This window comes from Protopterus annectens, chromosome 7.part0, assembly GCF_019279795.1.
Source record: "Protopterus annectens isolate FY-2018-M chromosome 7.part0, PAN1.0, whole genome shotgun sequence".
In the NCBI taxonomy this organism is placed as follows: Eukaryota; Metazoa; Chordata; order Ceratodontiformes; family Protopteridae; genus Protopterus; species Protopterus annectens.
The window spans coordinates 1,694,439,975-1,694,467,096 of NC_056739.1; the positions used below are offsets into that span (position 1 = coordinate 1,694,439,975).

At 41.1% G+C, this 27,122-nt stretch overlaps 1 protein-coding gene across 2 annotated transcripts in view; it reads left to right on the top strand.

The window, feature by feature from the left end:
• The window catches only part of FANCI (FA complementation group I), a 2,406,750-nt gene that overhangs the window by 1,282,816 nt on the left and 1,096,812 nt on the right, over positions 1-27,122 (top strand). For both annotated transcript variants that reach the window (XM_044078210.1, XM_044078208.1), the window contains exons 19-20: positions 6,995-7,063; positions 23,981-24,082. In XM_044078210.1, coding sequence (XP_043934145.1) covers positions 6,995-7,063; positions 23,981-24,082 — 171 coding nt within the window. The remainder of the gene's footprint in view (positions 1-6,994; positions 7,064-23,980; positions 24,083-27,122) is intronic.

Below are 27,122 nucleotides of genomic sequence, written 5' to 3' on the forward strand. Positions count from 1 at the left end.
ATTCCTTTAGTACCGGTCTCCAAATTAGAGACTACAGTGCCACTAGCTCAGACACCATGGACCCGATACTCCCCTTCCTTGGATCCATTCCTGGGTCAAATGTACAGTCCCTTTTTGGACCGACCAGACTCCCCTAGAGGAGTGTCCACCAGGTCTATCTGAACTTGATGTGGTGCGCCTTTTGGATCAGCTGTTGATGACCAGAGGGATACCAAATGTTCCTGAGACTCATCCCTCTCTAGGACTTGGGTCCGTCTCTTCCAGGACTTCGACATATACTCCTCCTTCGGACCCATCGGTTCTGAAGCCCATTGCTCCAACGTCCTTTGTGGAACCTCATTCATCGACAGTGACGGTCACTGAAGCTTTGAGGCCATCCCTTTGGTTTCCGGTTCCGACAGAACCGCTCTTTCCTCAGACTCATGGTTGGGGGGGGTGGAGTCCTCAGTCCAGGGCACGGTTCTGAGTGTTTTATAGGTTCCGCCCTCGGATCTGGGGATAATGTCTTGCCCGATCCTGCTTGATGCTCCATCCCTGGGAAGGGGGTCCGATGGAGCAAGGTGTGACCCCGGTTCCGAGGTTGTCCTTCTCATTTCCGGGCTCCCACTCCTCTTCGGCCGGGCCTGCTTTTCGGGTGATGGAGAGGGCGTTTGCTTGAAGCGCTCCTTGGACGTCGGAACTTCACTCTGCTCCCTCTGAGCTACAGCTACCACAGGCCGCCTCCCTGGGACACTGGGAGGAGAAGCCTGAGGAAACCCCAGTTCAGTGTACCCATCCTTCCGAGTCTTCCTCAGATATTCCCACTGAAGAACCTCCTCGGAAGAAGGCGTGCAAGAGGAAGCACATAGACTCTCCTGAAGAGTCTTTGACAGAAGACACGGACTACGATGATGGGGAGGGGCCCCCACAGTCACCCCTAGATGATGTCTCCTTTGGAGACATCCTGGAAATATGAAAACAGAGAGGTGGCTGGAAGCCCTCCAATCCTTCCTCGGAGGAGTCTGCGTTCCTGCAGGCTTTTTGCTCCTGTCTTTCTACCTCTTGGGTGACCCCACCTGCCAATGAGTTAATCCAGCTCGTCATACAGTGTGCTTGGCAAAGCCCTTACTCTATTGAGGCCATTCCCCGAAGACCTGATGAGACCCCCCCCCCCCCCCCAGGAAGAGCATCCACACTGGTCCCGAGGTTTTCCAGTTGATGCTGTGGTGGTGGCGGCGGTCACTGAAAAGGATCTAGCAGAAGAAAGTCCTGCTGCTCACCTGCCCAACAGGGAGTCCCGGGCTGTGGACAGGTTGAGGAAGAGTGTCTTTGCTTTAGCGACCTTTGCTGTCAGGTCCCTGAACTACTTGGCACATTTCAAGAGGCTCCAAAGAGATTTAATTACTGAACTTTCTGGATCCCTCGCGGGTCAAGTTTCTGATGAGGCACGGGACAAGCTTGCCACCCTTGAATCTATTTCCAATTCATCCATGAGGCTGCTCTCCCATGCAACCGAAGGGGCGGCTAGAGCTGCGGGTGCAGGCATAGTCATGAGGCGTCATGCCTGGATGCACATCTGTGACCTCACGAGCTCCTTCCTTCAAGTCCTCCTTTTTGAATGCCCCTATTGAACCATCTTGCTTATTTAGTTCTAAAGTGAAGGACACGCTGGCCAGGTACGAGCAAGACGTAAAGGCTCTGTCTGCCATTGGCCTATGTTTTTCCATGCCTCAACGTTCTTTTTCCAGGAACCAGAGGAGTGGGAAAATCTGGCACAAGAAATCTCAGGGTCCTTTCAGTAACGCACATGGAGAGGATTCTGGCAGAGGCGGTTCCAATGGTGGAAGATGCCCCTTTAGGGGCAGAGGGGGTCCCTGAAACCAAGACTCCAGGGATTCCTTCTCTGGGCGGTCTTATCAGCGCTCCTGAAGCATTGCCCGATTGCTTTTCTTTGGAAGCAGTCAGGACTCGTTTTTCTCTTTACCAGACTGCCTGGCATTCTATTACAAACGATCGATGGGTGCAGAGAATAATCTCCATAGGCTACTACATCCCTCTAACCTCCTGTCCAGAACCTACAAAAAACCTTCCCGATGTTCTACCCAATCAAAGGGAAGAAGGGGCTTCAGAGATAAGAAAGCTCTGTCAAAAGAGAGTCATCCAACCAGTCCCTCCAGTCCAATGCAGATCCGAGTTTTACTCTAGATTCTTTTTAGTGCCAAAAAAGACTGGGGACTGGAGACACATTCTGGATCTCAGCCATTTAAACAAATCAGTTGTACAAACCAAGTTCTGCATGGTCACTTTTCATTCCATTCTTCCATTTTTAAGGGAGGTTGTTTGGATGTGCTTGATTGACCTCCAGGATGTGTATTACCACATCAAAATGGACAAATGCTCCAGGAGTCTCCTTCGCTTCTGGCTAGGAGGCAGTCATTACCAGTTCCGAGCCCTGCTATTCGGTCCCTCAACGCCCCCCAGAGTGTTCACGAAATGTCTAGCAGTGGTGACAGCTCATTTGAGACTTCAAAGCTTCCAGATGTTTCCATATTTAGACGATTGTCTCCTCTCCGCCCCCACCAAGCATCTTCTGATTATGGTCCTCTGATACACCCTTTCACTAGTGGAGTTCCTAGGCATCATGGTACACTGGGAGAAATCCAACCTACCCAACAGCTGGAATTTATAGGGGCAGTTTTCGACACCCGATCCTGTTTGGTATCTCTGCCGGCTCACAGACTTTAAAGGTTAAGATCACAAGTGCGTGTGATGCTCTGTCAAAAAAAGGTATCAGCAAGGAAAATTCTCCAGACCCTGCGGTCCATGGCTGCAGCCATTCCGATAGTTCCTATAGCAAGGTTACACATGAGATTGTTACAATGGCTTCTACTTTCCCAGTGGTTTGCAAGTCATCATCCCCTAAACTCACAGGTGCTCATAACTAACTCTTGCAAGCAAGATCTCCTCTGGTGGATGAGGCCAGGCGCAGAACTTTGGTGTCGCCCATTTCAAACCTCTCATCCCAACGCCACTGTGACCACGAATGCTTCCCTGAAATGGTGGGGGGGGCCATTTTCAGGGAAAGACAGTCCAAGGCACGTGGTCTATCTTAGAGGCCAACTTGCATATCAATGTTCTGGACTTAAGAGCGGTGCTATTAGTGTTGCAGGCATTACATCTGCTTCTTCCCCCTGAACAATTGCAATTCATTCAGACAATATGTCAGTAGTCTGGTACATCAACAAGCAAGGAGCAACCACATCCTATCCCTTATGTTGAGAGGCCATGAGAATTTGGCACTGGGCAATAGCTTCTGACCGCTTTCTTATAGCAACGCACATCCCAGGGAGTTCCAGTGTGATTGTAGACAGGTTGAACAGATGCATTCTCCTTCCACACGAGTGGTCTCTCAATCCCAAAGTGACCACAATAATTTTCAGCCAATGGGGCCAGCCCTGCTGCAAACTGTTCGCCTCCCCTTCGAACAACAAATAGCAGCTATTTTGCTCTCTTTCTCCCAAAGGGGGGAGTCCCCGAGAGACGCTCTGACTCATGATTGGCCCACGGGTCTCCTCTATGCTTATCCCCCAATTCTCTTGATTTCTTTATTCTTAAAGAAAACCACTTGGTTAAGATGCAAGGTGATCCTCATTGCCACATTCTGGCCTCGTCAAGTGTGGTTCCCCTTCCTCCGGCCTCATCTGTTACAGCCTCCATGGATCCTGGACACTCATCCAGACTTAATTTCTCGCCCCCAAGAGTTGACTCGCCTGAATCTGTCCACTCTCAAGCTGACGGCTTGGTTTCTCCACTTCTGTTCGTCGTCAGGCAGGAAGCCCTTTCCTCACCTGATTGCGATATCATTCTGGCCTCCCATAAACCATCCACCAGAAAACTTTACAGAGATAAATGGAAAAGGTTCTCTCTTTGGTCTAAAGAACAGATGCTAGATCCTTTCTCTGTCCCAGTCTCTCTTATCCTTCAATACCTTTCTGAGTTCTTGAAAATGGAGCATCAGCCTCTACCATACAAGTCCATTTAGCAGCATTTTCCAATTTTCATAACTGAGTACAGGGCATTCCAATTATGTCCATTCGCCTGTGCAAAACCTTTCTCAAAGGAGTGTTTCACAACAGGCCTCCAATTAGACATCCCTTAGAGACATGGACTCTCTCTCTAGTACTGCCGTCTCTCTCTCCACCGCCCTTTGTGCCTGCTGCAAAATGTGATCTCAAATTTCTGTCATGGAAATCTCTCCTTTTGGTAGCTGTCACTTCAGCTAGACGAATCTCAGAATTACAGGCCTTATGCATCAAGAGACCGCACCTGATATTTCATAAAGACAGAGTAGCTCTATGTACTAATCCATCCTTTCTCCCCAAAGTGGTTTCTGATTTTTCTGTGAACCAATCCATTGAGCTCCCAGTGTTTTTGCCGAACTATTCCATTAAAGGAGAATACTGCCTACACTCCTTGGTTGTGCATAGGCAAATATGTTTTTACCTAGACAGGACGAAATCTGTATGCAAGACAGACCAACTTTTTATCTCCTTCTCTGGCCCGAGGATGGAATATGCTGTGTCAAAAGTCACTTTATCAAAATGGCTCAGAGATTGTATTTCCTTTTCATACTCGCGTACAAACGAGCCTAGACCTCACAATATCAAAGCACATTCAACTAGAGCTATAGCAAACTCTGTAGCTTTTCACTCCAGAGCCTCTATGGATGACATTTGCACAGCAGCCATTTGGGCTAAACCACACACTTTTATCAAACATTACAAGTTGGATATGGTCTCCAGCGGAAGTGCGGCCTTAGGCTCAATGGTCCTCAGGAATGTTCTTCCGTAAGGGCCACCCAGGTTTCTCAGGTAGCTTGGGATTCTGTCCCATCAGTGATGAATGGAAAGAAGATTAACAACATCAGATAAAGAAGTTATGTCTTACCATAACATTACATCTGTGTTGTTGATGATCTTCCATTCATCAGATCCCACCCTCCGTCCCCCACCAAAAGCTCCTGGTGAATCTCTTGGGTCCTTGTGGTGTGTCAGGGTTTTTGCGCAGAAATGGCCTCTGCTTTATTTCTTTATGTCTTATGCAAACTCGATCTGAGGGCATTGTAGGTAGCAGCTCGAGAGTTTTTGGTGTATGCGAGCTTGGTATTAGGCCAACAAGGTTCCGAGGGGCTCGGAACCAAACCCATCAGTGATGAATGGAAGAAGATCAACAACACAGGTGGAATTTTATGGTAAGACATAACTTGTTTTTTTAGTGGCTATTACATCTGCCAGGAGAGTATCTGAACTTCAGGCCTTGTCCTGCAACCCAACCTACATAATATTTCATAAAGACAGGGTCTCTCTTAGAACTAATCCATCCTTTTTACTAAAGGTAGTCTCAGAATCTAATATCAGTCAGACACTTCAACTACCAGTCTTTTTCCCTAATTTTTCCAGTAAAGGGAATATTCCCTTCATTTATTAGATGTCCACAGACAGCTACGATTTTATCTTTACAGAACAAAGGATTTTCCAAAATCTGACCAACTGTTTGTTGCTTTTTCCTCGCTTTCTTTAGGTAATCCAGTATCAGAAGTTACCTTGGCGAAATGGCTCAGAGATTGTATTACACTTATGTGTTAATCAAAAGGGCTCTGCCTTTCATGTCCAGTCGAAGGTCACTCAACTAGAGCGGTGGCAACTTCTGCAGTTTTTCATACCAGGGCTTCTTTAGATGATGTATTTGAAGCAGCCACTTGGTCTTCTCCTCATACCTTCATCACTCATTACAAAATTGGATCAGGTCTCTAGGGGACGGGCATCATTCGATTCGATGGTGCTTAGGAATATTCTTCCGTAAGACCTCCCAATATTCAGGTAGCTAGGGGGGACTCTGTCCCACAGTCAAGGATTACGTGAAGATTGACTCCATCAGATGGTTATGTCTTACCATAATGTTCCATCTGTGTTGTTGATCTTCACTAATCCATGACATTCTCTCCCTCCTTCCCTCAACCTGACACTTAGTGAATCAAAATTTCCCAGAACTGGCTTCATATTAGGGACACATAACTGGTCTTTTATTCTTATTGCTATTTGTCTGCCACTAATTTAGAGAAACTCGATCTAAGGTATTTTAGAGAGGATCATTATGAGTAAAGCCTGGATCGAGAGTTTGGAAGGTGCGAACTGAAATAAACAACCGAGTCTGTTCCTAGTCTCGAAACACAGCCCACAGTCAAGGATTAGTGAAGATCGACAACACAGATGGAGCATTATGGTAAGATATTACTTCTTTTTTCATATCATCCCGAAAGCTACAAATTGTGGCTGCCATCTTAAATTTTATTCAGACCACAAAAAGGGCACTTCTTTCACACAAACACTGAAAAATAAGCCAAAATAAATGCTTGAAATTGCTGAACGATTGCCAAGGTTTTGTGCCACTGTTAGCCACTACTTAAAATCCACCACTGGGGATATTTTATGCTGGAGTAAAAATAAAAGCCCTTGGAAATGAATAATATGCTAAAAAGTATCTAGACATGTCCCTGCTCTCCTGCATCACTCCCGTAGTTGCCTTAATTCGATTCACATATGTCTTGTGTTATGTAATGTATGGAGATGTTCATTATGTCTAAGCTGTGTAAAAGGGGAGAAGTGAGTTAATCCATGAAATGTGATCCCACTAGCTCTTGAGCTGATGGAGTTTTGTGTGATAATAGAAGTAGCTAATCTGAGCAAATATCCTGTTCATTTTACAATGCATTGTAAAAATGTATGTATTCTTGCTTGTTTCATCATTATGGTAGCTGTTCCATTCTTAGTGGCATTAGGTGATATAGTCATACAAATTTGCAGTTCGTAAGTATGGCTTGGAATGTTTTTGAGAAAGCTGAAGATAATGCACATTTATTTGACTATGCTTTATAAAGATCACAATTGTTGAAACATGTTTTCATGTGTCATTTTCTTAATTTATCATTATCTTTTTTTTAATTTCCCTTTCCTAGGGATTTTATGATGTCCTTCGCAGGAATTCTCAGTTAGCTGACTCTATCTTGCAAACGCTACTGTCTCAGGTAAGTGTAGAAACAATTTAATTTACTATGAGTTTGGTTAAAATGAGTATTGTGCATCGTTACATCATGTATGCATGGGTATAATGTGGGTCTATATCATATGAACGAATTGCATAAATTGCGAACGCTCATAATATCAAACTTCCTATTTTGGGGGGCAGTGCCCCCCACACCCCCCACTAAATATATATTCCAACTCTGAGATAGCACTACAGTGAGGAAAGGACAAATATCCCATTCTTCACTGTACCGCAATCTCAGAAAAAGCACTTTGAGGTCCGGTACGTTTGATATTATGAGCGTTCGCAATTTGTGTGATTCGCTTATATGATATAGACCCTGTAATGCTACCATATATTTAAGGTGTTAATAAACAATGGAGTCCTAATAAGTGGACTTCACCAAACAAGTAGCACAAGTAGCTCACTTCACTCAACTTCAGTGATGTGTGAGTGTATACTGTCATCTCATGTCGTGGCTGTTCTATGCCATTATTCAGGATGATTAACCGTGCGCTGCAGAATATGCAAGAGAAAATGTTTAAGAAATCCATGCCGTAAGAAATGGAGGGAAAACGATTATGCTTTCTTTTAGTTAGAGTGGGAATGCTAACTGAAATACAGCTAGTTTTCTTATTTCTTTTTTGTTCTCAAGAATTTTTAAGACTGATAGGGAACTTCTAAACTGTTTTTAAAAGTTATTTGTATTTATGTAAAAAAAAATTCCCCTGTTATTTCCTATGATAGCTGCAAACATTTGGTAACCTATTTCAAGTCTTCTGGATCTGAGCTTTATAAAATTTGTAACTCACTGAAGGACTTATGTGGCCCAAAACTAGTCTAGATTCAATTTTCTTTTCTTTTCTTTTTTTTTTTTCTTAATGGTAATGTTTAAATGTTGCATGACTTTCTTGGCAAGCTATGAAGTAAAGTTTTTTTCTTAGTTCTTTTTTTTAATGTAATGGGGTTACTGATATAAACAGGCGCTTTTGTTTTTTTCTTTTTTTCCCTTCTCTCTTTTTCATTGTTCAGTTTTAAGAAATGTAGGCACTGTAATGTGGGGAGAAAAAAGGGCAAGAGGAAAGGTCCTATTAAGAGAGCATGACAAAATCAAAATTAGTCTGCTTTTTCTCATGCTTGCATAGGAAATAATTGGGTTAACCTTAGGATTTATTCAGTAACAAGTTTACTACAAAGCATATAAATGGAAAAGAATATTGAATATTATATATATTTTTTTCCTGGTAAACAAGGTATCCTTTGCAGTTTTTGTCTGATTTGCGTGTCACCAGAAGACAATTTGATAAAGAAAAATGGCTTGGAGAAAATGTTCACTGAAAGTATTAAAGTGTTATCTTAGCTGGGACAGTTCTAAAGATAAGACAAAACCAGCCACCACTTACTAAAAGCACAGACTGCATCATGCATCTTAGCATGTTTTTTTTTGGTTGTCTCTAGCCGGGGGGTGTGGCTATCAGTTTAGAATGTTTGTTTTTATTATGTACATAGTTTTGTGTGTTATTAAGCTGATATGTTTTAAGGGGGTGTTTTTGTGTGTGTGTGTGTGTGTGTGTGTGTGTGTGTGTGTGTGTGTGTGTATTTTTGTTTGAAGATTTCAATAAAACAAAAACAAAATCTGCAAAATATGAGATAGAAATAACAAGAAACAATTGTATAAAAGATTAACCTGCCAAATGGTGTATGCATGAAGCACAAAAGCTGGATCCAGACATTTAACAAAAGAGCTATTTATAAATGGTGGGAATAATAATCTCTTAAGAATACGATTATTTCTATAATGTCTTTAAATGTTAACTGTCTCAGATAATTACAAAAAACAGAGTGATGAAATATATTAAAAAATGTAGAGTTCAAATAGTTATGCTCCAGGAGACACACTTTGAAAGAACTGCACATGTGAATTTGATAAAGAAAGGTTTTTAGGCTGGTTATTCATCAGAATACCTGGGTTAATGGAAGAGAGGAGACATATTAATTGCAAGAGGAACTCCAATATTAGAGGAAAATATGAAATATAATGGCAGATTTGTAGTACTAAGGGGCTGCTGGCAAGGGAGAAGGATTGCACTGTCATGTATTTACATTCCACCGAAAACTGCTGTAATGGAGATTAAGAATATTCTGGGAGAAATAATCCGCTTTCAGCAAAGAATATTACTTGTAGGTGGGGAATGGAATTTGATATGCAACAACGAATGTGTCTGGGGGCCAAAAAGGAAAAAATATATCAAAGGAGGGTTGATTTTTAAAGAAATGTATGAAAATATTTGGCATGGAAGATGTGAATTCATTACTAGGAGTTTGGAATGAATTTACATATTATTCCTCAAGATACAAACACTGGGCTAGGCTAGACAGAATTTACATTTCACAGAAACGTGCATTTAATTGAAGGTCTTGATAGGCACCCAATAACTATTTCAGATCATGCACCAATAATAACCAAAGTAAAAACACAGTGCAATGAAATAAAAATGAGACACTGACACTCTCCCACGTATTTGTTGAAAAGGGAGGAATTTAAGGAATGGGCAGTGGAAATTATTCAGGAGATATTAGAGAAGATAGAATTTTCTTCTGAAAGTATAGCTAGTGAGTGGGATAAAATTAAAGTGGAATTAAAAATAGGGTGGAAATAAAAGAAAGGGAGAGAGGTGGTTAAAAAGCAATGAGAATTACTTAGAGGGACTGACAGATGTTAAAAGTATTGCAAAATAGGGAGAATCTCACAGAACAAGAAGAGGAGCAACTCCATAATGCTAAACAGAAAAGGGATTACCTTGATAATATGCATGAGTTTAAAAAAAAACTGCTGTTAAGCAACTGTTTTTTGATAACTCCAGAGATCAAAAACTTTTAGCATAATGACTCGGGCAATAGAAAGTAGAAAGGGCTGTCACCAAGCTTAGGGAGCCTATAACAATGAAGATAACAAGGGATCCTGTAGAAGTATTAGAAATATTTCAAAAATTATATGAAAGTCTGTATAAAGCAGAGAAATATGGAAATCAAGAAAAGGTACAAATGGAAATGTTTATGGAAAAATTAAATATGCCAAGGTTAGAGGTAGAGGAGGCTCCGTTACTAACAAGATAGGATGAGATAAAAATGATGATGTATAACCAATCTACATGAAAGTGATGGTATTCCTGTGGAGGTTTGAAAGTTAGGAGGGGAAAAACTGTTAAAGATCGGGAAGGTTTTGTTTAATAGTATTTTTAGTGGAGAAGTACCAACATCCTGGAAGAAAGTAATACCTAAAGAGGGTAAAGACCCATCCGATCCAGATTCATACAGACTTCAATGCTAAATCGTGATTATAAAGTATATACGTCTATAATGGCAAAAGTGATGCCAAAATTGATAGGTGTGGATCAGTGTGATTTTGCAGAGGGGAGGCAGACAGTTGACAACATTAACAGAACACTGATGCTCCAGAGGGAAACAAGAGTGTAAGAAAATACCACTGTTGTTGGTAGGTCTTGATGCACAGAAAGCATTTGACAGGGTAACTTGGGACTTTTTGAGCACAGCAATGGAAACATTTGCATTCCCTGATAAAATTATAAGGTTGATTAAGTGGATATATGAGGGACCAGAGGTGAAAATTAGAGTGGGTGGGGACCTCTCTGATAATCTCTGCTTGAGCAGCGGAGCCAGGCAGGGGTGTCCTCTCTCCCCTTTGTTATTTGCATTATATTTAGAATCATTAGCAAAGAATATAAGAGACTCAGAAACTCAAGGATATAATTGGTATGGTAGTCAAGGAAAGCTGTCTCTATTTGCAGATGACATTATTTTATACTTGCCAAAAGAAACGGACATTACAGTGCTGTGGAACATGCTGAGATAGTTTCAAACCTTTTTGGGATACAAAATGAATGAAGCTAAAACTAAAGCAATAGTGGTAAGCTGTGTACCCCCATATGAATTGGTTCAGCAATAGCCATATGTATGGGGACATGAGAAATTGAAGTGTTTAGGAGTATGGATTAAAAATGATACCGGTATGGCAGGTAGGGGTATGTGGGAAGAGACTTAAACAAAAGATAATACAAACACTGAGAAAATGGAAGCTCTGTTATGTGGATATCGATAGTAAGATACAAGCAATTAAAATGTTTTTAGTCCCTTTAGTTTTATACACAAGTCAAGCATATTTTTATGAACCAGAGGAGAAGTTGTGGATAGTAATTAATAAAGAGCTGAAGGATTTTATGAAGGAGGGGAAGACCACAAGAGTCAAGTGGGATAAGCTTATTCTTCCAGTAGAAAAGGATTGGGATTACCCATGGTGAAGGAGTATTTCAGAGCAACGGAGTTAAGTTAGCACAAGCATAAAAATATAATTCAAAATGGAAAGAGATGATGAAACATGGGGGAAGCTCAAGTAACAGGGTTTGACTGGGATTTTGGACACAGACCTTTAAGGAGAACAATAATAATCATATAGAATATTATATTCATAAAGTAGCAGAAGGTATTCTGAGAACTAAGCCAATAAGGGAATGGAGAAAGGGGATTCTACCAATATGCCTATCATATCAAGGATTGATATCAGAGTATAGGCAAGAGAAAGAAATAGGGGCGTCCTAAATGAAAGACCAGTACTGGTAGAATTTCTGGTGGAATCTAGAACAGAAATTGTCATTAAGAAAATAATAGGATTGTAGAGCATATAAAGTATTGCATGATAACTATAGGAATCAATCAGGGAGGGTCAAGACGTATTGAGAAGAAAGATTGGATAAGCAATTCGCAAAGAAACAATGAGGGGATATATGTATGTCTCCCAAGTATGCAACAAAATCTTAAAGATTTAGGATCTTTGCCTGTAAGTGTTTACATAGGTATTTTTATACCCCAAGCAGACTCTAAAGAATTTTTCCTCAAGTAGATAGCAAATATTAGACGTATGATGGGGAAGAAAGAGGTAACTGGGAACATATTTTCAGGGAGTGTAATGAGTTGGCGGACTTTAAAGATTCCCTGTAGTCTATACTGTCAGAGATGCTGGGTGAGCAAATTAGAGTAACTAGAGAAATTATTTTTCTGAGCTATGATACAGAATCAGCATTGCCTAGACATAGTAAAGCTTTGCTGAGTCTTTTTAAGATGTCTGCCAAAAAAGCAATTACTAGAAAATGGGAATCAGAGTCTACACCAACTTTACTAGAAATATCAAAGATAGAGCGGAGATTAAATAACTCGAGCTGGGGTCTTTGGAAGAGGGTAGGACAAATTACATAGGAAAAAGTAGGAAATGTGAGATCGCTACATGCAGAAGAGTAGGAATGAGGTTTAAAAGAAGGCAGGATTTGAATGAGTTTATCTAATGGTGGATTGACACTGACTGGATATTTTAAATGTCCCGTATAATGTTTGCAGCTACAGTTATGTTGGCACGGTTTGTAAGGAATAATGTTAGCAAATGAGATTTTGTTATGGTTTATTTTCATTTGTATAAATGTAAGATTGTGCCTATGTCATACATGAAAATTTAATAAAGATTTTTTTTGTTTAAAACAATAGTGTAGATTGGGGTGACACCTCTTGTATGCAGTTCAAAAGGAAAGTAGTTATCTGTTTTATGGGTGGTAGTCATTTTAGAAAACTTCTAAACATTAAAATATTTAGTATGTCAGAGATGTGTGGGTATGCATTTTACCAGAAGGACCTGAATCAGGACATGCAGCACCATCATTTTATTATTTTTTATAATAACACCTTTCCATTTTAACTTTTTTAAAATTGTAATGCTGAGTGTTTGAATATAATGTTTGCTCTTCATGTCTTCCTGTTTATTGTCAGTGCATTAAGCTATTTTAAAACATGGATGGTAGTAAGTTGGACAATGAGAGAATGCAGGCATTCCTCAAAATTTTGTTTGAGCCGGGAACAGGCTCTCACTGCAGACTGGCTATGTCATCACTGGTTAGACAGATGACTAACCCAAAACTATTATGAGTGAATGTGGACGTAGTGCTACCAAGGCAGGCAGAGACTTTAGAAAAGCAATCACCTTCTTGCATATGTCCACTAAAAAGTATATGAATCTGAATGCCGCCATCTTTAAGTCAGTATATGGATTTAGGCTCTTGAGAATTCAGTGGCTGTTGCAGATGGGAAATTTCAGGAGGCTGAAGCTCAAGTTGAGTTGCTTCTGATTGGCTTGCCAGAAAAGGTGAAAGGAGGTGTTTTGTTAGGCTTCTTGTAGCAGTGCTCCTGCAATGTACTGAATTAGCCAACATTCAAGACTTATTCATTTGAATAAGTGCATCATATGTTATTACCCTGCCTTTGTGTACAATATCTAAAACTCATTCAATTTTATACATTTTCAGGTGAAGTGATTTTCCTAGTCAAAATAGGGGAAGCCACCCCATGCCAGAGACCTGTAACAAGCGACGTAGCCCAGGGGTCCAATTTTTCAATACCACCTTCCTTAAAGTCCTAACCACCCATGCGCCCACAAGATTTACTAGAGTTAAAACCCAGTCCTCCCCATGGGTACAAAAAGCCACTTGATCAGAAATGAAAAACCAAGATAGAGCCTGGAATCACTGGCGCAAGACAAAAAAACCCTCTGACTGACAGAAATTCTGTGAATTACGCAACAAAGTCAAAAAATTAATAAAACAGGACAAAATCCTATATTACCAGTCTGCCCTGAACTCCACCCAAAACAGCCCTAAACAATTCTGGTCAACCATCAACTCCATCTTCCACCCAGGAAAAGTAGCAACCCCTCCACCAAACAAAACAAACTCCTCTGAAAACATTGCCACCTCATTCAACACTCACTTCACACAAACCGTTCTATCACTAGCAAAACAACAAAACCTCTCTCCCCTACCCCCTCCAACTACACCTAGTACCCTGCCCACTGCATTCGCTTTCTCTCCTATCCCTACCCCCAACAAAAAAAAAAACTCTTTATCGAAACTAAAACCTACAAAACTAGCAGCTGACAACCTCCCAGCTGAGTACCTTATAATTGTAGCTGAAGCCCTAGCCTACCCAGTTGCAATCCTGAGTAACCAATCTTTATCTGAAAGCTATGTCCCTTCACAGTGGAAAATATCCCACATTATCCCCCTCCACAAAGGTGGGCCTTCCACAGAATTCACCAACTACCAGCCCATAGCAGTTCTGTCTTCTCTATTAAAACTACTTGAGAGATGCATTCACTCTCAAGTTCTAAACTACCTCCTTACTAACAACCTCCTCTCTAACACACAACATGGTTTCCGACCAAACCATAGCACAACCACTGCCTTACTTGCTTTCACTAATACAATCCTTCAACATAAAAACAATGGTTATTTCACCTCTGCAACTTTCCTCGACCTATCTAAAGCATTTGACATGGTCTCTCATAAACAACTCATCACTGTCCTCAGTACTCTGTCCTTCTCTCAGTCTGTCACAAACTGGTTCCAGAGCTACCTGAGTGACCGCCATCAATCTGATATTTGGCATAATGATATATCCCCCCAACTCTCTGTCTCAATAGGTGTTCCCCAAGGATCCATCCTTGGACCCTTACTCTTCTCCATATTCACTAATAATCTTAGCCTCTGCTACCAAACATGCCACCCTCCTACAGTACGCAGATGATTCCACCATCATCTGCTCAGCCCACTCCCTACCTGAACTTCAAAAGACCACACAGGAAGCCTTTTCCTCGGTTGAAACTTGGCTTTCAGATGCACAATTAATACTTAACCCAAACAAAACAAAACTCTTCATCTTCCAACCCACCAAACACAATCTAAACACCCACCAATTTAATATTAAAGCCAATGACAACACCATTATCCCCCCCCAGTAGACCACACCAAACTACTTGGAGTTGAAATTGACAATAACCTCAAGTTTGACATCCACATCTCGTTAACCATAAAAAAGTACACAAAAAACTCGGAGCTTTATACAGAAATAAACAATTCCTCACCAAAACAGCCAAGATTGCAGTTGCTAGTAGCCACCTTATCTCCACTCTACTCTGCGCCTCTCCAATATTTACCAACCTAAGGCAAGGTGAGTTAGGTAAACTCAAAGCTTGCTACAACAAAATAGCAAGGTTTGCCACTGATGCAAACTACCGTAGCCACCACTGCACCTCACTTACTGAACTAGGTGGGCTAGAACTCCCTCAGCTCCTTCAATGGTACCAACGCTCACTCACCCACAACCTACTAAATCATCCTCTAAAAGTTCCCTCCCTCCAAAATCTACTCCAACCCTATCATACCAGCAGACCACTACGGTCCAGCAACAAAAATCAATTACAGGTAACTAGAACCAGGAACTCTGCTGGAGAAGCTCTCTTCTCCTACTCCATGGTAAAATTATGGAATACCCTTCCTCACACTACTACTTCTGTGTCATCACGCACTAACTTCAAAGCTGCTCTAAAATCTCATCTAAAAGAGCACTGGGCATGCCCCTGTAACAAACCTCTCTAACATATCTACCCTAAATTCTCTAATCCCTTTCTTCCACCCCTCTAACTACTTCAGATTGCAGCCAAAGACATTGGTTGTAAACCTATATAGCAGGTGTAATCTTAGCCACTGTTATTCAAGGGTAATAGCTGTGAGCTCAGCTATTAAAATACTTGCTAGTCTTTATGGCACCAGTGATACAAGTGTTGTACCATTTAACTAAATACTTAATTTCATTTTGAACTATAACTGTTTACTACTATTGTTAAAAATAACCTACCTATACTTCTTGTAACTTGTAATTAATTGTTTTTATTGTGGAGCTTTTCTCCCTGGGCCTCCGGTGAAAAAGGACCTGTGTCCAGTCTAATTTTCCCGGTCAACAAATGTAAATAAATAATAAATAAAACAGTATTTCTGATAGCAATTAATTTATCTAGAAAATTCATATTATTTTAAGGTCTTGCTGTCTAAACCTACTTTCCTCATTTTCCATAAAGACAGTGGATCACTGCAGACTAATCCCACTTTTTTTGCCTAAGGTAGCCTGTCGAGCAAATTTAAACCAATCATTTTATTTCTCTGTATTTTCTCCAATATTAAAATTGTGAGGAGTATACATACCATTGTTCTGATATTTATCAGCTGCATTTTTGTTTGGCTAGAACCAAAGACATTAGAAATGAACAATTTTTTTTGTGCCATGCTCAGGTCAGTAAAATAGGTGCAAACGTCTCCAAAGTCACTTAGTCTAGGTGACTGAATGCATCATGTATCCACTGTGAAATACAGGAAATATTTAGCTGTTTAACCTAAAGTGTGTTCAGCAAAAGTGGTAGTTGCTATTCAAGCCTTCTTCAAAAATGTTGTCATTTATGCTGCTGTGGTGTGGGCTTCTCTGCATACTTTTGCAAGGCATTATAAGCTGGAAGCCAATTCCTGGTCTATATCAGCCTTTGCATCTACCATCTTTAGAAGTATTGTATCTTGAGACCATTCAGAAGGATGAGCTGGGGACTCTGCCCTACTGTTAAAGTAGGCAGATGGGATCAGGTAAGATGCAACATAACCATAGATTTTATATCCATATCCATTCTCTTTCGCATTCCTGCACAGCTTCTCCCATTCCTAGCTAAAAGATCGTGGATGATTATGTACAAGCATGTCATCTGAGACGTAAGAGGTAGTATTTTTAGTGATGTTTTTATGTGCTCAGAGATCTGAGTTCTTTTATTTGGAGAGACAGGTAAGCATAAGGTATTATGGGATTGAAAAAATAGCTAGATCTTGGGAAGGCTTAAAGGTACTGCTTTGACTAGTGTTTGCAGCAACTTGTCTTGCTTTTGAAGTTGATGGACATGGATGGAGCATGAAGATCTCTTGTTGTGGTAAGTGTATCTTTTTGTTTCTTATTAATAAGACGTCAAAATCTTGCAGATAAATTTTTGTGGAAGTTGCAGGCCTTCCCCTACTGTTAAGACCCTTTATTTTCCCATTGTGCCCTCTATCTCCTCATTCTTTTTATCCTTATTTAGTCAAGTTCAGAAGAGAAAAAAAACTTCCTCACAGACTGAGGGAAACATCTTACCATCAGATTGCCGTAATCTTTTTGTGGCAACTAAATTGCAGAAGAAGACATCTGTGCTGACCTTAGTACAGTAGTACTGACTGCCATTATATGGTGATCTCCATGTTTTCTCCAGTTTGTAGAGCCATCATCAAGGACCATTTGCTTCCGGATATGGTCTTATAACAGTTTCAGCCATATATGCTTTGAAGTCCCCACACTGGGCTATTAATCATGGAGCTTGAATCCTTACCACTGACACTGGAGAGAGACATGCACTGGGAATACAAATGGATACACACAGTATTTCCAGATGCAGACCTCTCTGCATCAAGTCGAATTTCCCTTAAGAGCACATAGTGCACACACTTATCCCGGGGTCTGTGTGTCTCTATCTGCATCTCCCCAGGTCCCCAGTAAGGCTCCCCACAGGCACTGTGAAACCAGTGCTTCATCTCCCTCACAAATGCAGCTGACACCCACACACTTTGAGATTTAAGTTTTACATGCGCACTCACACACACACACACACACACACACACACACACACACACACACACGAGAAAGGCTGGCACAGACTACCCACTTTACCAAATTTCCCCAGACTATAAGGTAGCTTCACTGCCACAGTCAGTTACTATAAGGCTCTTAAAAGGGTATCCAGTTATGCTGAGTGAAGTTAATATTAATATGAATGGTAATGTTGACCAAACAGCAAAGCTTTCAGGAGTGGCCAGAGTTATCACCAAACAATATGTGCAAATACTGTCAAAGCTTACATATTTTCTAAAAACGTCCAGCCACAATGATAAGTTTAAATATATTTAATAATAAATAATAAAAGAACAAGAAAATAGTAGATGTATATTTATAGTAAACAACAGAGTTCAAGTCACATGAAATTTTGAAAATAACATTGATGAACAGACTCATACAAATAAAGAAACACTATCTTTAAACTGAGCTTTACTATATTCCTGACTGAATCTAAGAGAATTGCTGTTTCCCCTAATAACATACTTGAGAGAGCAAGGCACAGTGAAATACGTGAGCAGTCTTTCTAGTCAGATTCCCCAAAACAGAATACTCAGTACTCGGAGATTACTCCCTGTAAAATATAATATCCAATATGGCTTGCAGAATGACCTTATCTGGTCACCTGCCTCTGGGATCTCACAGTATCCCTGTTTGAAGGTGAGACAGGAATTTAGCATAGACGGCAACAATACACATCTAAATGTTTTTGGCAGTAGCTGGGGCTTCCCCTCTTTTTTTTGCGTTACTGGACATAGGCTTCTCTCAGACCCACCATCTATTCAGCACTATGGGGTGCAGTTGTAATGGTTTAACAGCTGATTTCCATTTCCCTTCTTTTTTTTTTTAAATAAGCTAGTTGGTTAACCTCTGCTATCCTAGTATCCTCTTTTAAAATTTATACATTTAATTCAGTTACAGGAATACATGTACATTTCTTTTCATTCCAGCATGATGCATTGCTAATAAATTTTAACACAAGCAAACCTGACAAATGCATTTCCAGCACAAGTATCTGTACAAATCAGTTTGATATGCAAATGACATATAATTATTTACAAAATTACAGCTAGCTATACTGGCACAAGTGATCAGTCCATTGCCCTAAATTTGGCATGGCTGGCAGTACCTTCTGTTGTCACAAATGTATTTGTGCAACCTATGATGTTATGTAGTCCTATCTCGCCGTAATTCTTGCTGGATGGGTTCAGAGCCGATATTCGGCTCCGACTCGGCCGATACTAAAGCTCAAGAGCTTTTACTGGCTCGAGGCTAGCCCCTATCCCATGGGGCCTCACAGCAAATCCCCAGATCTCGTTTGCCGCAAAAGCTTCGAGGTTGTGTCTTGCTGGCTCGTTGGCTAAGTAAAATGATTTTTTTACTATATTTAATCTTTTCTTACTTTTTTCTATCAGATATATTTTTAGATAGTTTCTTGTCTCTTGTGTGATTGTTTCTGAAAGTTTTTTCTATCCCTATTCCCCCATAGGTCTGTATGGCCCGTTAAGTTAGAGGGCCGTAGTGCCCGTTAAGTTAGAGGGCCTTTCCTCCCTGTGTGTGTGACTGTTTAAAAAAAAAAAGTTATCTCCTTCTCTTCTATTATCAATTGATATTGTTATCTCTTTTGTCTCTGTTTCTAAAAATGTCAAAAGATAAAGATAAGGATCATCGCCCTTCGGGGTTCAAAAAGTGTGATAGGTGTGCGCAGAAAATGTCTCTTACAGACAGCCACATCAGTTGCATATATTGCCTTAGTGAAGTCCATTTACAGGATCCCATGCACCTTCTGTCACTCTTTTAGCACTAGAGTTTTGAATGAGAGAAAGAGAAAACTCATTGACAAGGGGTCTCATGACCAGTTCCTTCCAGGAGCAGCTAGAACTTGATCAGGCAGCTCCAAAATCCTCAAAGAGAAAATCATCGGCCCCTGCTTCGGAGCCAACAAAAATGACTAAAGCGTTGGAGCCAAGAAGTTCCGGTTCTGACTCAGCATCACCTATTTCGGTGCCGTCGATTTCATCGGTTCTGAGAGAATCTTCGGTACCGGAAATTTTGCTTGACATCGAGACTGTATCTCCTACATTGAAATCTCCTATTTTGGGGAGAAGGTCTCCTCCTGTCTCCACCAGATCCTCCAGGACCCTAGCAGATAAGGACATTGAGAGGGTGGTGAAGAAGTTGCTTTCGGATCCAACTCTGGCTAGAAAATTGGCCCCTCCAGACCCAAAGGTCTTGGAGCCCAACCCCCTTACTAATCACTGATCCTCCTCCGACTGCTTTGCTCTTGGAGCCTATTACTTCAGGTTCCTATGTCTTGGACCCTTCGGTTTCGGAGATTCAACCTGTTTCCTCAGAGCCAATTACTCTACCCTCGATGGCTCCGTCTGGAGCTGAGGGTTCTGGGAGCCGATGCTCTCGTGTCGACTCCGAGGAGGAACAGTCACCCTGGGTTCTCGTCGGAACCAACCCTCCCTCTCGGAGCCTCGCATCGACTCGGCTCCCACTTCTGCTTCAGAGCGTTCCCTCTTGCTAGGAGTCGACCATCTTCTCCCTCGGAGCGGAGGTCATCTTCGGAGCGGGGGGGATGCTTTTGAAGCTGTAGAGAAGGCTTTATCCTCTGCCAAAGTAATTCCATTGGAACCTGTGTCCCACCAGCAGCAGGCAGCAACCTCTTCCCCCCCTGCCACCCCCACAGCATAGGGAACTAGAGGCCCAAGTAGCCCCCATTGGAGGTGCCCCCTCTTTCGAGACCTCCCCAGATTATCCCACTGGAGAGCTCCCTCAGAATAGACTGTGTAAGAGGAAACATGTCGACTCACCTGAGTCTGTCATGTCAGACACTGATTTAGAGGAATCAGAAGGGTCCCCTAGATCCCCCTCTGAGGATGTCTCTTTTTCTGACATCCTTAGACAGGGGGGTGATTGGAAGACCTCTAACCCTACTGAGGATGAATCAGTGTATCTTGTGGCTTTTGGTTCCTGACCTTCCTCCTCCTGGGTGACACCACCTTATGACCAACTTTTGGGGTCATATCGCGGAAAGCATGGACCTCTCCAGATTCAGTGAAAGCCGTCCCGAGGAGGCCAAACAAATTTATGACAGCACCTGAGGACAAGTCCTTCCTTAGTAAGGGAGTTCCAGTTGATGCTATGGTGGTAGCAGCGGCCACCAAGAAGGAATTATCTGAGATGTCTTCGAATATCCATCCTCCTAACAAGGAGTCCAGGACGATGGATAGGTACGGGAAGTGTACTCTTTCTTCAGCGGCATTTACGTTAAGATCACTGAATTACCTGACTCATTTTACTTGTCTTCAGAGGGATCTCCTGTAAGAGTTAGGAGACACCCTCCAGGGTTCAGTAGCTCCGGGTTCCATGGATATGGTTTCTACGCAGCTCTCCATCCTTACTTCTATAGCTAACTCCTCCATGAGGCATGATCTCATATGCAGCAGATGGAGCGAGTAGAGCAGCCACAGCAGGAATATCCCTCAGGAGAGATTCATGGATGCATCTTTGTAATTTTACGGAATCCTTCTAGTCTTCCTTCACTAATGTTTTCTTTGATGGTTCAGGATGGTTTCAGGAAGGAAAAACCTTATCTGCCGTCTGAGTCTGTTTCTCTCTTCCGTCTATACCCTATCCCAAGGGTAATACAGGAGGGAAAATGTTTTTCCGCAAATCCCAAAAAGGTTTCCCTCAGGCACAAGGTCAACCTTCCCCCAGAGGGAGAGGGTATAATGGAAGACGCCGCCCTCGCTGCAGAGGAGGCCTGCAACATCAGGGAGACAGAGAAGCTTTCTCTGATCTTCCCTACCATCGACCCTGAAGGGTTACCTGACTGTCCATCTCTGGAGGCATTCGGGTGTCGTATATCGCTGTACCCAACTGCCTGGCTAACTATCACTCAAGATCGTTGGGTACACACAATAATATCCAGAGGTTATCTGATTCCCTTCATTTCCGAACCCCCAACAAACCAGTCTACCAGACGTACCACCCATCCAGCTAGACCATGCAACATCAGAGGTCATCTCGTTGCTGCAATAAAGAGTCATCCAAGAAGTCCCTGCAGAGCAAGTAGGATCCGGAACTTACTGTCGATTCTTTTTAGTTCCAAAAAAGACAGGGGACACAAGATTAATTTTAGATCTCAGCAGGCTCAACAAACATGTAAGAAAATCGAAGTTCTGAATGGTCACTCTGCAGTCAATATTGCCCTTTATCGGGAAAGACAACTGGATGTGCTCAGTCGATCTCCAGGATCCATACTACCACATCAAAATGGACAGGCGCTCCAGGAGACACTTAAGCTTCCGGCTGGGAGCCAGTCATTTTCAGTTCAGAATACTGCCCTTTGGCCTCACTGCAGTCCCCAGAGTGATTACCAAATGTATGGCAGTGGTAACGGCTCACCTGAGATGTCAAGGAATCCAGGTGTTTCCATACCTAGACAACTGGCTCCTCGCTGCTACCACCAAGCATCAACTAATAAGGACCAGGGATGAGACTCTATTCTTGTGCACCAGTCTAAGCATCACTGTCAACTTGCAAAAGTCAGTCTCATCTCCCTCGCAGCACATTGCATATTTAGGCTCAGAAATAGACACAACCACCATGCCAATAAGGCTAACACAGAAAAGAGTGTAATCTCTACGTAGTCAGGTCAGATCCTTACTAAACAAACAAAAGAGTCAAGGCCAGAGTAGTCCTTCAAGTCCTAGGGACTATGGCTTCTGCCATCCTATTAGTTACTCTTGCTCACCTACACATGAGGATTCTCCAATGGCTGCTGTTTGCACAATGGTCGATGGTAAGACCTTCCATTGTCTCACCAGATATTGATAACAAACGCATGTAGAAAGGATCTGACAAAACAACTTGTCCTAGGTCGTCCACTTGTTCCTCCCCAAGAGAAAGCAGTTTTGACCACGGACGCTTCCCAGATAGGGTGGGGGAGGCATTATCTGGAAATGACAGTCCAAGGTACTTGGCAGAACCACGAGAACCACTTGCACATCAATGTTCTGGGGATGAGACCTGTGCTGTATGTGCTGCAAGCACTTCACAGCTCCCTTCCTATAGTACTAACCTATAAACCTATAAAACAATTGCGATTCAGTCAGACAACATGTCTGTCGTGTGGTACATAAACAATGGGGAACCAAGTCTTACCCGCTTTGTCGAGAGGCCTTAAGAGTTTGAAAATGGGCGATGGATACTCAACGCTTCCTGATAGCAACGCATATCCCGGGGAAATCCATCGTAATAGCAGACAAACTCAGCCGAGCAATTCTAATGCCTCACGAGTGGTCCCTGAATCCAGTGGTTGCGAAATAAATCTTTGACGGATGGGGCCAGCTATGCTGCGATCTTTTTGCCACTCACCAAATGCAGCAGCTACTTTGCCCTCATTCCCCATCCAGGGATGTCACCCAGGGATGCTCTAGTTCACGATTGGCCCCCAGGACTTCTTTATACCTTTCCTCCTTTTCCACTGATCCCCAAAGTAATACAGAAAGCAAGACAGTTGAGGATTTCCTTGATCCTCATTGCTCCTTAATGGCTTCGACAAATTTGGTTTCCCTTCCTGTGGCCCTACCTCTTGGAGGAACCATGGATTCTGGACCCATCTCCAGATCTCCTGATTCATCAATCGGGACAGTTCCATCCCTCCATCCACACCATCAAATTGACAACATGGTTGCTCCAGTTCCACGAATAGCCAGGTGTAATTATAAATTGGATTTGGCCTCCCAGGACAGGTCATCCTTTGGGTCCACTGTGCTGAAGAGTCTCTTCGCTTGAGCCACCCAGGATAAAGGTGCTAGGGACACTGTCCCATCCAGCAAGAATTACGGTGAGATAGGACTACATAACATAAAGAAGTTATGTACTTACCATAACGTTCCATGTTTGTAGTCCAGCTTGCCTATATTCTTGCATCTCTCCCTCCAACCCCCTTCCTGTTTCTGGGGGATCTGGTGGACCATTTTGATGCTGCCTGATATTGTTCTTTTTGTTGTCCACCTAGAATGGATTATATTTCTAATCCTTTGCTGTATTTTTACAGCTCTTTTCTTATTCTTACCTGCTAGGTATTTATTGCTTTCTAGCAAACTAGATCTGGGTGTTTGCCGTGAGGCACCATGGGATAGGGGCTAGCCTCGAGCCAGTAAAGGCTCTCGGCCGAGTCGGAGCCGAATATCTGCTCCGAACCCATCCAGCAAGAATATAGGTGAGATGGACTACAAACATGGAACGTTATGGTAAGTACATAACTTCTTTTTTTGTCTTAAGAACTCAGAATTCTTCACATGAACCTTGGTTTATTTTCTGCTTGCAGCTGAAAAGGTACTATGAACCAGAGCAAGATCTGCTGCCTCCACTGAAACTTGAAGGCTGTATTACTGCACAAGGAGATCAGATATTCTTGCAAGAGCCTCTGGTAAGACATGTTGGCATTATGATTTATCATTCTTACATAATATATTGAAGAAAATATGTCTATAGGTATAACATACAATGTTTATTCTGTGGATGTGTTCTAAAATCTATCGGGCTAATTATATGGTTGTACTAATGAATGCAGACATATCTAACACTGCTTATCTCTATGTATATTTTGCTGTAAAACTGAGACATAAAACTAGAACTGAAGTGTGAGGAGGAAAAGTCTCTCTGGGAAGGTCATTAGTCAAAGACTGCATGAAACACTGAAGTATTTATTTGTTCAAACATAAATGATGCATCATGTTTCTGCTTTTTATATGCATTTTAATAAGTGTTAGTATGCATAAAACTATTTGCTGTTTTAACGAATTCCGTTTTTACTCAGCTTTGTGGCATTGATTAAAAAAACTGCTTAAAGAAGGTAAAATGCTACATTTGTGGAATTATTATGTCAAATTATGTACCACTTTTTAGTATGGAATAATTGGTAGGCATTTTTCATTGCACCGTCTTAGTGCTGAAACAGCTACCTTGACCTCCCAGGCTTTGCATTTGAGTTCATAAAGATTATGTAACCAATGACATAACCAATAAGCTGTAAGTTCTTTCCTTTATGCCTAAAGTGAAACTCAAGTGTCTTTCAAGTTTGTGTGCCTGTACAAGCGTAACAGATGGACTCAGTAGCAGAGGTTGGTTTTATGCAATAAGATCTATATAATTTGCTGCTTAGATAATGACAACATAATATACATTATAGTGACCAGATGAAGTGGTGCTGCGTAAGTCAGTATGGCATTTTATTGCTGTCTGTTAACTCATTTGTCAAAGAATATCACTGCATGTTACTACGCGGCAGTAAGCCTGCCTTGCAGATTGATACTGGGCTGGCACTGCAAGTCTTGCATTGTTTTCTCTACTAAATTTTCATTTTTCTTTTGTTTATCTTTGATTTTTTTTTTTTTTACTTGCTTGACCAAATTTTCTTCATTAGTTTATGGTGACATTTGATTTACTTGTAAGAGTTCTCTGTAATGTATTAGCATGTGTAATGTGAGTGGTTTTACATGAAAAAAATATTGAGAGAGTCACTTCTGACTTTAATGCTCAGATGTGAAAAAAAAGTCTTTAAAGAAGCATGCATTATTTTCAGGTAAGAGAATCAAATGTGCAGTGTTGTCTTCAAGGAATACTCCATTAAATCAAAGACACCAAAACAAATTGAGTTCCACTTGTGGCTGAAAATTAGAAGTAATGCCAATTTTACTATCTAATACAAAAGCATCATGTTTTAGAATTAAATGCATACTCTAATTGCATTTTTGTGTAGCCATCAAAGCCTTAAAAAAAGCTTTAAACAGAGACTTGAAATTAGTAAAATAAAGGCGAATAAGAATCAATAAAAGCCGGCAAATCTCCAAAAGGTGAATTTATTTCAGTCAGCGCTTTCGGCAAGGTTCTTACCCTGCCTTCTTCAGACAAACACGTGCAAATCAATTAAACCACTTTTTAAAAAGAACAATGTATCAATTAACTAAACTTAATTAACTATTTAAAAAGATACCACACGATTACAGATATCCATCATACTTACTGCAAAAATACTTCACTAATATAAAGAAAAAATAAATAATAGAATATATCCACAATATGTCTTTGTTTAAAATGTATCCTCATTTCGATACATTTATTTTATATATATATTATTTATATCTTTTATATATGGTCACGAAGCTCAAGAAAATAAATAAACTTGCCTTAACGCTTTGGTAAACAAAGATGTACTAAACAGCTAAACAGGAATTAATCTGTTTCCTTACCCCAAAAATACACCTCTCATATAAAAAACTGCAACGATAACAAAATATCATAAAAATATAATTTACATCTAAATCTAAAAATAATAATAGTACATGCCTAAATGGCTAATACCTTGTTAACAAATATACTTTCATCTTTGAAAGGTTAACAGTTTAAGCATACATTTTATAGATATATTTTCGTTAAGTCCTGGATAAAGATGGGCCTTTGTTCTTATTTGCCACATCAATTCATCGACCTCCAACAATGTTTGCCAAGTTCCCCCTCTAAAATCTTGAGGTCTGTGTTGTAAAATGGCAAACTTGAAATCATGTCCAGGGTGGTCTAAACAATGTTTCGCTAAAGCATTGTTAGTGTCCTTTTAATAATAGCATTTGAATGTTCGTAAATACGCTGTCTAAACTTTCTTTCAGTCTTGCCAATATAATAGGCCTTACATTGGGAACATAGTGCCACGTATGTGACACTTTGTGTCACAACTATATCTACAATTGATTTTATAAGTTGTGTCATTAATACATAGGAGGTGACTGACCAAAATGTATTTACATTGAGAACAAGCCCCACATTTAAACATACCTACATTCCTATTCGACTGTGTTCTTTTTTTGGCCTCCAAAATAGCTTTTAAATTCTGGCCCCTCCTAAAAGTAATCTTAGGACATGTACCAAGAGATTTGGAAAGCTTTTCATCACCATTTATAATATCCCAATTTTTATTTAGAATGTCTCTAATAAAATGGTGGTCTAATGAAAAGGTACATAAAAACCTAGTTTGGTAGATATTAGTATACCTGCTGTCAGGGGTCCCTTCTTGGTCTGTGAGGCTACCTTGATTAAAACTGGCCTCTTGATGTGTTATCCTTTGGTTATTCAAAACAGGGAAGAAGTGCCCTGTGGTTCTTTTAAATAGCACTTCCTTTTGAATGTTGAACACCATGTGACTTGGATAACCCCCTACTCAAAAACATGCCCCTAAGGTTTTCACATTCGGACTCGAAATCTAAATTGTCAGAAATCATGCGAGCCGCCCTTACCATCTGACCTTTAACTACGGCTCTCTTCTGATGGTAAGGGTGATTGCTGGAAAAATGTAAAAATGTATTTGAGTAGGTGGGATTTCTATAAATTAAACTTTTAAACCTGCCATTAATTTCGTCGTTAATCAACAAAATATCCAAGTAATTTTTTGAACTTTCACTTATCGCATAAGTGAA